At 38.9% G+C, this 17162-nt stretch overlaps 1 protein-coding gene across 2 annotated transcripts in view; it reads right to left on the bottom strand.

Moving 5' to 3' along the window:
- SLAIN1 (SLAIN motif family member 1) overlaps positions 1-16506 on the bottom strand; it is a 79054-nt gene extending 62548 nt beyond the window's left edge. For both annotated transcript variants that reach the window (XM_074191861.1, XM_074191862.1), the window contains exon 1: positions 15733-16506. In XM_074191861.1, coding sequence (XP_074047962.1) covers positions 15733-16424 — 692 coding nt within the window. In that variant the 5' untranslated portion in view covers positions 16425-16506. The remainder of the gene's footprint in view (positions 1-15732) is intronic.
- Between the last annotated feature and the right edge of the window lie 656 nt (positions 16507-17162).

Here is a 17162-nt window from a genome sequence, read left to right as displayed (position 1 = left end):
GGATCAAAACACTCAGTCTGAAGATGAGGAAGCACAAACTCCTGCATCTAAAGACTCCAAACTGGGAAAAGAAAGGAGAGAGATGCAGGAAAAACATGAAAATGAAGTCAGCAGCTTAGTCAAGGAAATCCAAAAAAATGCTGAAGAAAATAGCATGCTAAAAACCAGCTTAGGTCAAATGGATAAAACATTTCAAAAAGTTATTGAGGAGAAGAATGCTTTAAAAAGCAGAATTGGCCAGATGGAAAAAGAGATGAGAAAGCTCTCTGAGGAAAACAAATCCTTCAGACAAAGAATAGAACTCAGGGAGATTGATGAATTTACAAGACATCAGGACTCAATACTTCAAAACCAAAAAAATGAAAAATTAGTAAACATCTCATTGAAAAATCAATTGATATGGAAAACAGATTTAGAAAAGATAATTTTAAAATTATTGGAATACCTGAAAGTCATGATCAGGAAAAGAGCCTTGACATCATTTTCAAAGAATTACTACAGGAAAACTGCCCTGATATCCTAGAAGCAGAGGGCAAAATAGAAATGGAAAGAATCCACAGATCCCCCCGAGAAAGAGATCTCAAAAAACCAACCCCCAGTTTTTCCAAGCCAAGTTCCACAACTCCCAAGTCAAAGAGAAAATATTACAAGTAGCCAGAAGGACACAATTCAGATACCTCGGAGCTGCAATCAGGATCTCAGAGGACTTAGCAGCAACTACATTAAAGCTGGTAGGGCTTGGAATACAATATACCAGAAAGCAAAAGTGCTTAGAATGCAATGGAGAATCAACTACCCAGCAAAAGGGAATGTCCTCTTCCAGGGGTAAAAACGGACTTTCAATGATCCAGGGAAATTTCAAATGTTCCTGTTGGAATGGCCAGAGCTGAACAGCTTTGATCTTCAGATACAGGACTCAGGTAAAGCATAGAGAGTGGAGGAAAAGAGGAAAATATGAGGGACTTAATGATGATGAACTGCATATATTCCTGTATAGAAAAATGACACTGACAATACTCATATGAACTTTCTCAATTAACAGAGCCGGTAGAAGAAGCTTTGATAGATGAAGCACAGGAGAAAGCTGAATTTGCAGATAAAATATGGTGTAAAAATTGATGGAGTCAATAGAAAAAAAAAACGGAAATATAATAGGAGAAAGAAAAAGGAGAGGGGGAGAATAGGCCAAGATATTTCATATAATAATATTTTTCTTTATTACAATGAGCTATTGCAATGATATGGAAGGGGGGAAGGCAAGGGGGAATGAGGGAATCTTCACTCTCATCAGAGGTGGCTAGGAGAGGAAACAGCATATATACTCAATGGGGTATAGAAATCTGGAGTAAGAAGGAGAGGGAGGACAGGGGGAAGGGGGGGGATGTGAGTGATGGAGGAGAGGATGGACCATGGGGGGAGAGTGGTCAGATATAACACATTTTCTTTTTTACTTCTCACAAGGGGCTGGGATTGGAAGGCCTGTCTGGGACCACAGGGCCAGGTGGATGCTGGGCCTAAGGGGTGGTAGTGGGCTCAGGGCCTCTTGGCCCCAGGAACAGGGATCTGTCTGCTGCGCCACTCAGCTACCCTACAGCAGAGTCAGAGTGAAAGGAGAGAGAAAATATAGTACATGGTAGTGGAGAAATACGAAAGGAGGAAGTTGTGATCAGCAATGGCAATGGTGGAAAAAAATGGAAGTAATTTTTGTGATGGACTTATCATAAAGAATGTGATCCACCTGCGACAGAGTTGGTGGTGTTGGAACACAGACTGAAGCACATTTTTTATTATTATTATTTTTGGGGGGTGCAGGACAAATGGGGCTGGGTGGCCTGTCTGGGGCCACATAGCAGGGTGATCATTGGGTGTCTGAGGCCAGATTCGGACATGGGTGCTCCTGGCTCAAGGGCCAATGCTCTGTTCACCACCCAGCCACCCCTACTATTATTACTATTTTATTTTAGTTCTTTTCTTTTTCTTTTTTTGGTTTATGCAGGGCAGTGGGGTTGGGGTGGCTTGCCTGTCACATAGCTGGGTGATTGTTGGGTGTATGGGACCAGATATGGGCTTGGGTGCTCCTGGATCCAGGGCTGGTGCTCTATCCACTGTACCACCTGGTCATGCCTACAATTATTACTATTATTTTTTATTTTAATTTTAATTTTTTTCAAATGAGTATATTTTTTGGGGGGAGGGAGCATTTTGTTTACTCTTAAACAAGAATATTTTATTAATGTATAAAAAAGTGTACAAAATGAGAATAAATATTAAATTAAAAAAAGAATATTTCTGTCATCACATTCAACTGAGATCAATGTATATAACATGGAACCAATGTAACCACTAACAGAATGCCTTCTGTAGGGGGTGGGGAGAGGGAAGCAAGAATGTGAGAAAAATTGTAAAACTCAAAATAAATAAAATCTTTCTTTAAAAAAAAAAAGATACCGATATATCATTGTCTGATCTTGCTATCTCTTATACTTTATGTTTCTTCCTTAAGGATATGATTTCTCTCTCTCATCACATTCAATTTGGATCAATGTATACCATGGAAACAATGTAAAGACTTGCAAATTGCCTTCTGTGGGGGGTGGGGGTGGGGAGGGATGCAAGATTAGGGGAAAAATTGTAAAACTCAAAATAAATAAAATCTTTTTTTAAAAAGATGCGGAGTTACACAATTCTCAGACCATCCACTAATATCCATTTAGCTCTTTTATGATGTATTTGCTCATTAAAGTATGAGATAGTAAAATTACATAATAATATAATGCTTTTTTCCCCTAATTTGATGGTAATAGTCTTTGGTCTTTGTTCAAAGTCTATAATTCTTTTTTCTGGATACAGATGGTATTCTCCATAGTAGATAGCCCAAAACTGGTTGTTTCACTGAAGGGATGAGCAAAAAACTTCACTGGAAGTTTTTGGGAACAACTAAACAAATTAAAACAAATTAATCACTCCCATATTGTCTCACCACAAGTAACAACAAAAGAATATAATAAGAAGTTGAAATTAATTGGTTTAACCAAAGCTTTTAAATTCTCCTAAGTGAATGGGAAAGTTCACAAAATAACTTTTGCCTTGAAGCAACAAGAAACATTCATGGATATTGTTTTCTCACCCTGATACCGAAAAGAAAGCAAGGAAACACAACGCTATGAAAGCAGTATCAAAAATTAATAGCTAGAATTATAAAGTACCTCAGAAGTCATCTATATCAATTCTCTCATTTATGAGAGAAGAACTGAAGCTCAGAATAAGTAACTTGCCATAATTGTTCCTGGCAAATAATAGGCAATTAGGGTAATATTTGAACCATTATCCTCTGACTAAAGAACCAGTGATTTTTTTCACCTCTCACAACTGATACACCAGTAACTGTTACAGACCATCAGATTTAGAAATCATAGGAAAAAACTGGCATGATCCCCCAAACTAAATTACATACACCTCAATACTCTTATCTTCAAAGCAGAGGTGGGGGTGAAGGAAAGAACAGAAAAAACCTTTGAAAAAATACAGTGCTGCACATCTCAGACTGGCCAATATGACCAGAAAGGATAATGATCATTGTTGGAAGGGTTGTGGGAAATCTGGGACACTATATTACACTGTTGGTGGAGCTGTGAACTTATCCAACCTTTCTGGAGAGAAATTTGGAACTACGCCCAAAGGGCAACAAAAATGTGCATACCCTTTGATCCAGCAATACCACTACTGGGTCTATACCCTGAAGAGATGATGAAAAAGGGTAAAAACATCACTTGTACAAAAATATTCATAGCAGCCCTGTTTGTGGTGGCAAAGAATTGGAAATCTAGTAAATGTCCTTCAATTGGGGAATGGCTTAGCAAACTGTGGTATATGTATGTCATGGAACACTATTGTTCTATTAGAAACCAGGAGGGACGGGAATTCAGGGAAGCCTGGAGGGATTTGCATGAACTGACACTGAGCGTGATGAGCAGAAGCAGAAAAACACTGTACACCCTAACAGCAACATGAGGGTGATGATGGACTTGCTCATTCCATCAGTGCAACAATCAGGGACAATTTTGGGCTGTCTGCAATAGAAAATGCCATCTGTATCCAGAGAAAGAACTGTGGAGTTTGAACAAAGTTCAAGGACTATTCCCTTTAATTTAGGAAAAAAACAGATATCTTATTGTCTGATCTTGTTATCTCTTATACTTTTTTGTTTCTTCCTTAAAGATATGATTTCTCTTTCATCACATTCAATTTGGATCAATGTACAACATGGAAACAAAGTCAAAACTGACAAATTGCTTTCTGTGGGAGGGGAGGGAAGTAAGATTAGGGGGAAAATTGTAAAACTCAAAATAAATAAAATCTTTAATAATAATAAAATACAGTACTGGATCTTAGAGACCACGTTTGTAGACTGCTCAGAAATCTCATAGCTATGCAGCATTGTTTTTTCCCCAAGAACAGGATCAGAGAGTGCTGTGGTGTGATAAACAGAAACAGTAACAAAAAAGAGAAACTGACTACATTTAACAAAGCAAGACATAACTAGATACTGAGATGAAAAATCACTTAAGACTCAGTTATGAGATCATAGAATGCTTAGTAGAGCAAAAAAGCAAAAACAAAAAAAAAATAGATACTATATTGTTATCAGATTGTAAGGAATGTTTTTGTCCCCTTTTGTATCTCTAGTTAACCAAGACAATGCCTATAACATAGTAGGTACTTAATAAATGTTTATTGACTGATATTAAAAGACCAGATAAAGATGAAGAGACACCACATTCAATTAGTTCCAACCAGATCTATTGAAAGTGAAGGCTACTGACTACCAAAAAATTGGAAAACAGAAAAAAAACCAATGATTATCCCCCATTTCTTAGAAAAGTTTAATTCAAGACAAGAAAGACTGAAAGAATCCAGAAATCAGCTAAACTAGCAAACCAAACTCACTTGCTAAGCCAGGAGACATGACAGCTAAAAGACACCAGTTTATAATACAAACTCACTGGCAAAACCTCATGCAAGATGAGCAATATCACCTCACAAAACAGGTGAGAACTTAATTGGAGAAAGGCTGGAATGAGACTCATCTATGCCAGATACTCTTAGAATATTTGTATATAAAGAAGAAAGGAGAATAACTAAAAGACTTGAAATAGAACACATCTATCAGTTTTTCTAGAGTAGTCTTTACTGAATATTGACAAATCACAGATTTTAAGAGTTGGATAGCACCTTAGCAGTCACCTAATTCAATGCTTCCTTTAAAAAAAAAATTTCTAGGGGCCTTTAGGTGGTGGAGTGGATAAAGCACCGGCCCTGGAGTCAGGAGTACCTGAATTCAAATCCTACCTCAGACACTTAATAATTACCTAGCTGTGTGGCCTTGGGCAAGCCACTTAACCCCATTTGCCTTGCAAAAAAAAAAAATTCTGCTATATATACCCCACAAGAGGACATTCAATCTCCACTTAAAGACACTGGGGGAGGGGGCTACAGGAGGAAAAAAGGGCAGTAAAGACTCTAAATACAGCCCAGTTCACTCATGCATAGCTCTAATTATTTAGGAAAGATTTTCCTGATATTTAGCCTACAATTTACCTCTTTACAATTTCTAGCCATTGTTCCTACTTCTGATCAAATCTAATCCCTCTTTCACGTGACAAGCCTTCAAATACTTAAACACAGATTATTTTGTTGGCCCTGAGCCTTTTCTTCTTTAGGCTACACATACCTAGTTATTTCATCTGATCTTTATTCAAGATATATGAAAAGTCCTTCATGACTTAGCTCCTTTCTCTCAAGCTTATCAAATGTCCTTCCTAAGACAAGTTTTCTGAAACAATCAGAACCTCCATGAACAAAACTACAAAACGCTCTTTGTAGAAATAAAGGCAGATATTTAGAGAGATATTCAATGGATAAACAATTATAATAAAAATTAGTGCCTAACTAAATCATCTAGTGTTACTGTATAGAACTAGACAAAACAACATTCAAGTGGAATTTAAAGTATGGAATTTTCTTTAGAGCAAGTGAAATTTATTTTAGTTTTTTGGTAAAATGCATGAAATCTATTTTTATTATCATAACAGTTTAATATCATTTCTCACATGACACATGACTTCACTACCCTGATACTTCTCTGAATTCTACACTAAGTCCCAGGAATCTCATTTTTGGAAAATCCTCACTAACCTACAAGATGCCATCACTACACTTTAATACTCTAATTGGAGGGTGGAATTATATACTCTACAAAAAACTCCATTTAATGGGGGGAAGGTTTTAATAGAAGGCTGTGTAAGAGAGGGATTCTTGGAGGGGGGAGGGGGAGATCAAAGGAATAGGAGAACAAGGTAGTGAGTGTTCATAAAGCAGAAGAGTGAGGAGGGATTGCTGCTTTCAGGAAATGTTATTAAAAATGAGAGATTCACACACAAACAAAATAAAAATCAGGAGTAGAATTCATTATGTAAAAAAAAGCAAGGATACTAGTCATGATCTAAGATACAGTTAAAGCTAAAAATAGATTAATTCAAAAGAGAAATATAAGGAAATTATACTATATCACAGAAATATTAATCATTATGTTTGAGATTATTTAAAATAACAAGAAAGTATAAGGTAGAAATAATACTATGTTGGAGAAATTGATGAGCTGGATTTAGAAAATTATGGAAAGATGACTTATGAAGGAGGATGCTATTCATCTTCAGAAAAACAGAGGATAAGTGGAAATATAAGTATAGTATAGTCTTACATATGTGTATGAATATATGTGTGTATATATTTATGTGATAATATTTATTATAGATATAGACTAAAAGATATACATATATATTATACATATGTGTGAATGTGGGTATATGAGTGCATATGCATGTATATGTAAGTTTATAAATATCTATGAATAGGTACGTGTATTTGTATATTATATATAAATTTGTGTCTATATATGGTATATATGCATGTATATATATATATATATGTATATATATATATATTAAATATATATCCACACTCAACTTGTAATTTGGGGGGAGGGGAGTATAATAAAAATCATACTGCAGAGACCAAGAGAAAACCTACAAGAAAACAATAAAAAGATTGACAATGTTAAACTTATTATAAAAGCTTTCTTGAGGGGCAGCTATGTGACGTAGCTGATAAAGCACCAGCCCTGGAGTCAGGAGTACCTGGGTTCAAATCCAGTCTCAGACACTTAATAATTACCTAGCTGTGTGGCCTTGGGCAAGCCACTTAACCCCCATTTGCCTTGCAAAAAAAACCTAAAAAAAAAAAAGCTTTCTTGAAATGGAAATGTATTGCTTTATATTTTGAATCCTCTCATGATTTGCTGTACACATGGCAATTTTTTCTTTTATTATTTTATATTTGTCTAAAATTTTTAAAAAGAACTATTTAAGAAGGGAGTTCAGTTTAGATATTTCATTTCTGACTTCTTAACCATGCCTACACACTGGGTAACTAACCTTCTTTTTCACCTTCCTTTTCTGTGCTGTCTTTCCCCATTAGAATATAAGTTCCTTGAGAACAAGGAACGTCTTTCTTTTTTAGTATTTATATTCCTAGAAATTAGCAGAGCTTGACATATATGTAATTATTAAATAATTATTGAACTAAATGATTAGTGTGCTCTGAATTCATTTCTTCTTTCTCTCCAAGTGATCTGATGGTGGAACAATATGTTTAGATTAAAAAGTGTAACAGGTATTTAAAGAGTAGGCATTTGAAGGCAGCTAGGTGGTACAGTGGATAGAGCACTGGTCCTGGAGTCAGGAGAACCTGAGTTCAAATCCAGCCCCAGACACTTAATAATTACCTAGCTATGTAACTTTGGGCAAGTCACTTAACCCCATTGCCTTGCAAAAGTCAAATAAATAAATAAATAGATAGCAGGTATTTAAATAGTGCTTTAAAGTTTGCAACATGTAGTTAAAACACATTATTTCATTTAAACTTCATAATAGACCTATAAAATGAATATTATTTGTATTGTTATCCCCATTTCACAAATGAGGAAAGTGAGTTTTAGTAAATGTTAAGAGTCAGAATTTGAAACCAAAATTTGAAAATAAGCCTGATTTTGATTTTTAAGATGAAAAAAAATCTATATTCATGTCTCTCACATCTTTATAAAACTTTTGTGAAAAGTCAATGAATGAAAACAAGAGGGTTGTATGAAGGCTTTTTAAAGATCTCTTTTTATATAGTAAGCCATATCTTAAACTTTGTTAAAGTGAAAGAAAAAGTGACAGAAGTAGAAAAGAATATAAAATTCATTATTCCTATTCTTTTGGGGGGTTTCAAAACATAATTTTGCTTTCAGTTTTTTGAAATATAGAAATTGCTAATATGTTATACTAATGTAATATATTTTGCAATGAAAACAAGTTATACAAGGAAATCTGGAAAGACCTTTATAAAATAAGAAAAAGTTAGGAAAAAAGATAACCAAAAGAAGGGAATCTTCTAACCATGAACATATGAAAAAAAGCAAATGAGAATGAATGAACGGGGCAGCTAGTTGGCACAGTAAATAGACCACCGGTTCTAGAGTCAGGAGGGCCTGAGTTCAAATATGACCTAAGATACTTAATAATTGCCTAGTTGTATGACCTTGGGCAAGTCATTTAACCCCACTGCCTTAAATTAAAAAAAAGTTTTAGAGAATGAATGAACAAAGAATCCTAAGGAAGACTAGGAGGAAATGATTGAAATAATGTTGATATTTCATAAATAGAAATTAATTTAAATACAAGGTTACTAGAAAGTAGAGTTATTTGTATTGACATTCAATCTTAAATTTCTGATAAGACATTATTTTTAAAATTACTTTTACTTTAAAAGAGTAAAAACATCACTTGTACAAAAATATTCATAGCAGCCCTGTTTGTGGTGGCAAAGAATCTGGTAAATGACCTTCAGTTGGGGGATGGCTTAGCAAACAGTGAAAAAAAAAATATATATATATATAGATATATATATATATATATATATATATATATATATATATATATATATATATATATATAGCAACAATCAGGGACAATTTGGGGCTGACTGCAATGGAGAATACTATATGTATCCAGAGAAAGAACTGTGGAGTTGGAACAAAGACCAAGGACTAATTTAATTTAGAAAAAAAAACCTGATATCTTATTGTCTGATCTTGCTATCTCTTATACTTTATGTTTCTTCCTTAAGGATATGATTTCTCTCTCATCACATTCAATTTAGATCAATGTATACCACGGAAACTGGCAAATTGCTTTCTGTAGGGTGTAGAAGGAGGGAAGTAAGATTAGGAGGGAAAATTGTAAAATTCAAAATAAATAAAGTCTTAATACTAAAAAAATTTAAAACATAAAAATATATAATTAAGAAAATAAAATTACTTTTCCTTAGTATAAAAAATATACAATTTGAAAGGTTCCACTCCAACAAGCTATATCCTGTTATACCAGCTAAAATTCAACTAGTTTATGAAAGATGTGAGCAGAGATAACTTTATTTCAATGATCCAATTTATGGCCAAAGAGATCAGACTAACCATTTATAGTGGGAATATTAGAGTACATATATATATATATATATTTTTCATAATAATGTATATTATAATAGACATTTATTACAAATTGAGACATACAATTGAACAGATAGACCATTAGTTATTCCAGCTGTGTATCTGAATCTATCTTTGTGTATATGTATATATGTGCCTACACATCAAGATGTGCATTACTGGAAAAGAAGATATAATTTCACAACAGACTTATACATAAAATAAAGAACAGGCATTTCAGCTGGTTAAAGAAAGACCTATAGATGACTAGAATGGACTAGACAGTATTTGAGAAACTATCTATACAAGATAACTCCAAATTTATCAGTGACAAAAAAGTCTATTTGTTTTGATTGTTTTTTAAAATACCATTATCTTCCCAATGACAACGGTTTCAAAAGAGTGAAAATTTCAAGTCACTAAAGTTTGTAGACTCATACATTTCAGACAATGACCTGATATGAATTCTATTATCGATGACATATATTACTGGTAAAAGAGGTAGATACATCAAATAATAAGAATAAGGAATAACACAAAGCCTAAGTACTCTATTGGTCTCCACAAAAAAAGTAAAAGAAACCAGCTATACTCTTTTTTGACTCCTCATTACCTAAAAACCTCATCATTAGAAAATCTCATAACGAAAGATCAAATTGGCCTTAGTACTCATATCTGAAACCTTTGTTCCTCTGACTGAAGGATAGAGCTATGAGCTCCAAAAATCTCCTTTTAATATAAGGAGGGTGCTCAGGATTTCACCAATACATTTCAATCTAGTTACACTTCTTTTGGACTTCATGGCCACCACCCCTTTCAGGATAGCTTCCGTTTTATGTATTGTCTTCCCCTGGTAGATTTTAAACTTCTTGAGTGTATTTGGTGCTCAGTCTGGCATATGGTAGAAACTGAATACATGTTTCCAGCAATCCCTGGAGAGATGGAAACCAAAGGGATCTCAAGCTCAAAGTTCTGAGTTATACTGGGTTAATATGGGGGGGGGGGGGGGCTGAAAACAAGGGTCACATGGTTGCTTAGGGAGGGGAGAACCAGACCAGATCAGAAAATAAAAGGTCAAAACACCCATGCCAAACAAAGATGAAACAGTTCTAATAAACATTGTATTTAAATATTAAGTTCAACCACCAAAAAGGATTTTATGGAGTGTCACCAACAGTTCCTAAAACAACAAAGAGTACAATGGTTCAATTCATTAAGCTAAAATTGTGAAGGGCAAACATATATTTTATATATAATATAATATATATTAATTCTACCTCACTTATTAAATAAAAAACTCAAAAGATAGAGAGAACATCTTGAAAACATTGGCCTTTCAAATAATGATATGAAATCCTAGAACCAGTTTCTTTAGTATCTGTCAGGATGATAAAGAGGAAACAATCCCAAAATGCTTGAAAAACATTTCTTCTTCATTGGAAGAAAAATGAAATTTTCTTGCTGGTACTATGTTAACATCAAATAGGCAGTCTACCCATCTACTGCCCCCCCCCAAAAAAAAAGCCTCTCAGATAAGTGACAAATGTTATTCAAGTTAACTTGTTCTCATGGGAACAAACCTCATTCCGTCTCTTTTCTCTACTACCTATCAACAGGCCCCGCAGTCCTTCCCAATCTGCCTTTGACCTTTATACCTCTTCTAGCTAATAACCATCTGCCTTGACAGTCAAACTTTTTCCAAAAGTTGTCCATGCCCAATATCTTATCTTTCTTACTAATTTCAATTCAGCTCCTTGTAGTCTTTATTTTCATCTCCACCACACTGTTGAAACTTTAATGTCTCCAATAATTGCTAAATTAAATGCCCCTTCCATTCTGAAATATTACCCAGTTTGATCTCTATATATAATATTAGATAACCACCTGCTAAAAGTGGTGTCATGGATCTTGTGTCATAGACCCTATTAGCAGTCTAATGAAACCTACGGATTGTAGCTCAAGGTCCTGGGCCTGGAATCAGGAAGACCAGAGTTCAAATCCGGCCTTGGACATGAACTAGTTGTGTGGTCCTGGACAAGTCACTAAACCCTGTTTGCCTCTGATCTCTACAAAATGAATCAGAAAGGGAAATAGCACACTTCTACAGTATCTTTGCCAAGAAAACTTTAAGTCCAGTCATGAAGAGTCAGACAAAACAGAAACAACAATATCAAAAAACAAATTTATAGAATCAAATGAAACCAATTATAATAAAATAAAATTGTGTATTTTTTTCTCATCCAAGCTCACCTAGTTCAGCATACCCTTTCCCTCTTGTCTTTTCCCAAAAAGCACGGAACTAATGATTTCACTCAGTCTTTCATGACCAAAAAAATTCAATGTTCTCTTTGACACTTCCATCTCCCTCACCTTTCAGATAACAATATCATTCTATCTTTTCAACATCTCATATCTCTCCATCTATTCCCATTCTCATATGCCCTAATATATTATCTCTAGTTTTGTCCTTTATTCAAAGAAGACTACGACATTAGGAAGATGATGCCATGAATTGGATTCAAGAGCTGTGCTATGTCACCAGTCTCACTTTCTCCTCCAGAACCATCTGGGTCCAGGGACCAAATATGAATCAGGACTGGAGGTGACCCTGGATGTGAGGCAATTTAAGTGACTTGCCCATGGTCACACAGCTGGTAAGCACCAAATGTTCAAACTCCTGTCCTCCTGGCTCTAAGGCCAGTGCTCTAGCCACCTAGCTGCCCTTATCCTTACTTATCTGATTACCTAATACAGTAGCTTCCTAAATTACATTCTCACCTTTCCCATATAATCTTCACTTCCAAAGCAGTCTTCCTTACACATTGATCCCATTGCCTAACTGCCCTCTTGAAAACCCTCAGAGAATACGACTGAATGCACAACTACTAGTCTGCAAGATCAGGTCAGAGAAGAAACTCTTCCCTAAAAAGGAAAAAATCAGTAGGTTCAAAAGAGCATAAAGGAAATATTAGCAGGTAGGTACTGTATTAGCAGGATTAAGATAGTTCCATTTGAGGTGGCTAGGTGACACAGTGGATAGAGCACCAGCCCTGAGTTCAAATATGGCCTCAGACACTTAATAATACCTAGCTGTGTGGCCTTGGGCAAGCCACTTAACCCCACTGCCCTGCAAAAAATTTAAAAAGAAAGAGAGAGTTCCATTTCACTATCGCAATAAAATTAGAAAAATTCATAAGTGGGGAAAAATCAGACTTAAGTAGCAGCAAAACAAGCTCAAATGGATTTCCCAATTAATGTTAATAAGATGTCTGAGAATCTGTCATCAAGTCCCTCCACAATCTGGCACTGTGTTATCCTTTCAAAGCTATTTCACACTAACTCCCCTGTATGTAATTTCTGCTTCAAATTGGACTAGTTGCCTGTGCACCCCCTGCTGCTTTGCTTTCTTCATGCCTTTGCTCACTATGCATGCCTTCTTTACCAGGCCTTTCCCCTACTGCTGTTAAATTCCTGCCCCCCCCCAATTCTCTAAAACCTAACTCAAATACCACCTCCTCAATAAATCATTTGATGCTTTCCCTGGTAATGGGCTTTAAACTGAACTTGAAGAGGTCTTTTTTTTTATTTGATAACTATACTTCAATATTTTATGCTCTTAAAATAATTCATAAGATTTATCCAACTGCCAAAAGGGTCCATAACTCCCCCAAAAGATTAAATACTCTAATACTTATAAAGACTTTCTTCTTGTGAACTGTTATATACAGATACAGGCAGTATATACATAATCATCCTTTTAATATAAACTCTTTGAGGGAAAGGTCTCTAATCTAAAATTTATCCTAACCCCCCCCATTACTCCATCTTGTACAATGTTCTGTACATAATAATTACTTTAAGGAATCAAAATCACTAAAAATTGGATAATTAACTTAATATTTTTAAAAACATACCTTATAGTATGTAATAATTTATTTAATGTAATTAAAATCACTAAAAAATTAGTTAAGGACCTTTAAAACAGCTATATCACCCATTTAAAATTTATAAGTTAACATTTTAATCTTGGGGGGGGGTTAGTTTAAATCAAAGAATGCTTAAAAGTCCATTTGTTGAGGCAGCTAGGTGGCACAGTGGATAGAGCTCTGGTCCTGGAGTCAGGAGAACCTGAATTCAAATCCAATTTCAGACACATAATAGCTTTGTGACCTTTGGCAAGTCACTTAACCCCACTGCCTTGCAAAAAAAAAAAAAAGCCCATTTGTTGTTTTACGAACTGAACCGTCTTCACAGGTAACAGATAAGAGAAATTCTGATGGGCACTTGTGAATATTTTATGCTTTCATACATTAAGTCTTAGTACCAAAGTGATTTATCCTTCATATGTTATCTGGGACTATCATAAGAAAGGATAGAAAGACTAAAGGGTAGTAGTTGAAAAAGAAAAGGGGAAATTGAGTGTTTTTAGGGATAATGAATAGAAGCAGCTGTTTAGAGTGCAGCAAAAGAGACAATGCTAAAAGTGACCCTTTCTAAAAAGTCAGATTTTAGTGTCTCAAATTCTGTTCCCTGAAGAATGAGAACTTTCTGGAAGAGGGTTTTCTATCAAATTCGAGTTGTGAGTTTCAGAGAAACAAGTATTATAGGGGACAATTAATACACCAGGTGTTATACTTTTAAACCTTGCCTAGGGCAGACAAATGCTCTGTCCAGGCAGGCTTCTGCCCTACATACATAGTCTCTTCCCCTAGATTAGAGTTTTCTTATTATTTCCTCTTTCACTGGATTTTAAAAATGCAATATATGCAATAAATCTGTGAAATTAGGGGAAGAATCAAGACTTATTTTGAAAAACAGGAAGTCAACAAATTCAAAAGAATAATTAGTATCCAAAATAAGCCTTAATTCCCCTATTATTTTAGTGAAATTGACATTAGTTTTTCTAAGTGAAGCCCTCATAACCTCCCTGGGTTACATTTAACTGAACTGGACATGCTCCCTTTGAGTTCTAGAACCAGTGACAGACTTTGGTCATCTGTTGAAAATCTACTAATTAGAAATTACTAGAGCTTTAATTGAGATCTTTTGCAAAAAGCTATCCCTCTTGGAAAGGTGACTATACCAGAAGTAAGCAGAACTCAATGAACAAGGTAAAGAGATAAAGAGTTTCCAACTGAATTTCAAAGTAAAAGGCAAAGTCCTCAGCAACTTGTTCAAATACCCACCAAGCACACACAGTTTAAGACTCCTTAGTTAAGGTCACATTTCTGACAACTACAACTCAGGAGAAAGCCAGTGAGGTCAGCACATTTTGCAAGGCAACTTAGAATTTCAAAAGGAGATCTGCAAGATTAAAATATCAATGGAAATGCAGCAAATAATGTATGACTGCACCAACTCAGATCTCCCAGATGGGGCAAAATAGATAAACTGTTCATCAAATAGAAAAAAAAAAAGCATTCCCTTCAAAGGAGCAGAAAGGCAATATTAGCAGGCGAATAGTCCATGGGAGTAGAGGACAGGAGAAAATCCAGATAACAGGATGATTCCATTTGGCTAATGGGGAAAGGAAATAGAGACGGAAAAGCAGATTTTTTTTAAACAGCAGCAAAACAAGATCATATGGATTTTCCAGTTAAGGCTAATAAAGAGCCAGGATCCAAGAATTGTATCAAAAGGAGAATTAAAAGGCAGGAGGGTGTAGCTAGCCACTTCATAGCTTAGACTTAACAGCAGGAAAGCAGTAAGAGAGAACCAGAATGGAAGATGAGGGGGTAGTAGTTAAGGGAGGGTTCCCGCGATTCAAAAGAGCCTCCTTTGGTCCCTCAAGGGAATGCAAACTAATCGCCCCCGCTCAACAAGAGCCAGGAGCCCCGGAGTGACACAAGCTGTTGGCACCTGTCACTGCCACCATTTCCTGTATCTAAGGCGAGGAGGCGACAGAGTTGCCTTCAGGGTCTCGGAGGGCGGGAGGGAGGACAGATCTGAGAAAGAAGGGAGTCCAGGGGGAGCACCTCGGAGTCCTCTCCCTTCCACGGGGCGGATGGGGCCCCGGAGACCAGGATGCCCCGGAGACCACCTTCCCCGGAGGACAGGGCAGCTGGGCACGCTCCGGGGATCCGGGTCGCGAGATGAGCCCGAGGGCTGGAAGAAGAGGGGGGCAAATGGGGAATGTCCAACAATACCATGTATACTCGTCCTCCAGCTGGCTGCAGAGTCCATTCTCCAGGTCCAGCAGCTCCACCTCATCCAGCAGGGTCGGAGCCGGGGAGGCCGGGGCCGAAGTCCCCAGCGGGGAGGCGCCCCCAGCCTCCGGCCCCCCACCGGCCCCTCCGCCTTCTCCCGGCCCCGGGAAGCCGGCGGGGGAGGGTTTGAAGTAGACGAAGGGCGCTTCGGGCTGGGCGAGGCTGCACAGGAGGGTCGGGGCCGGGCTGGGCAGGCAGTAGGTCCCGGGGAAAGCCGGGCTGGCGCCGCCGCCGCCGCCCAGGGCCAGCGCCAAGCCCGCCGCGGCGCCTGCGGCCGGGGGGCTCAGGGGGCTCCCAGCGGCGGCCGGGACGGTCACGGTCAGCGCCACGGCCGGCGGGGACAGCGGCGGCGGCGGCAGCAGCAGCAGGTGCGAGCCGGGGGAGGCTGAGGCTGGGGAGGCGGCGGCGGCGGAGGAGGAGGCGGCGGCGGCCGCGGCGGCGCTGGCCGCCCGGCTCCGCAGCTGCTCGTTCTGCTTCTCCAGCTTGCGCACCAGCTCCTGCAGCTTCTTCACCTCCAGCTCCGCGTTCACCACGCTCCCGGGGCCGGCTCCGGGGCCGCCCCCGCCGGGGGAGCACTTCACCTGCTCCGCCATCATCTGCGGCGCGGCCGGCTTCAGCAGCGCCGCCTCCATCCTCCACTCCCGGCCCCCAGAGCCGAGGCCGGGGCCCCGCTGCCCGCGCGCCCGGGCTGCCGCCGCCGCCGCTGCCGCTGCGCCCTTCCTCCCGCCTGCCCAAGGCCGGCGGCCAGCACTGCGGGTGCGGGGCGGCCACCCCCGGCGAGCATCAGCCACCTGCCCCGGCCTCGTCCGGCCGAGCGAGCGCGAGCCAGCAGCCACCAAGTTCTTCTGCACATGCTCACTGGAGCCCCCTCCGCTCCCACAGGGCTTTCAAGAGCAGGGCTCCGCGGCTCCGGGTTTTGGCGGGGGCCGGGGGCGTGGCGTGGCGTGGCGTGGGAGCGGTTAGGGGGGATGCGCTTGGATGAGAGGGAACTGGGAAAGGGCGGTGCCGGATCGTGGGGTTGGGGTCTGGGGGGGGGGGGGGTGAGAACGGAAACAACCGCTCCCACCCCTGGGCCAGGTGCCTAATTAAGGGAGACTGAAAAGTTGTCCTTCCCTGCCTTCATCCCTAACTGGAGACCGAGCCTCGTTGGGTGGGCGCAGGTCGTGGCCTGAGTGCTGGGGCAAAAAGAAGCAGAAGTACCTTAGAAGTCTTCTGTTAGAAAGCTCACCCACCGGGAGGCCAAGCGGCCAGGCGCCAGGCGGCCCGTGGGCCAGTTCACCAACCACTGCTAAGAAAAATCTGTAGTTGTGTATGCCAGTTGATAGGTGCTACGTTGCCTGCTGATTTGAATAGCAGTCGGGCATTGCAAC

The sequence above is a fragment of the Macrotis lagotis genome, chromosome 6 (assembly GCF_037893015.1).
Source record: "Macrotis lagotis isolate mMagLag1 chromosome 6, bilby.v1.9.chrom.fasta, whole genome shotgun sequence".
NCBI lineage: Eukaryota > Metazoa > Chordata > Mammalia > Peramelemorphia > Peramelidae > Macrotis > Macrotis lagotis.
This window is presented reverse-complemented; position numbering and strand designations above follow the sequence as displayed.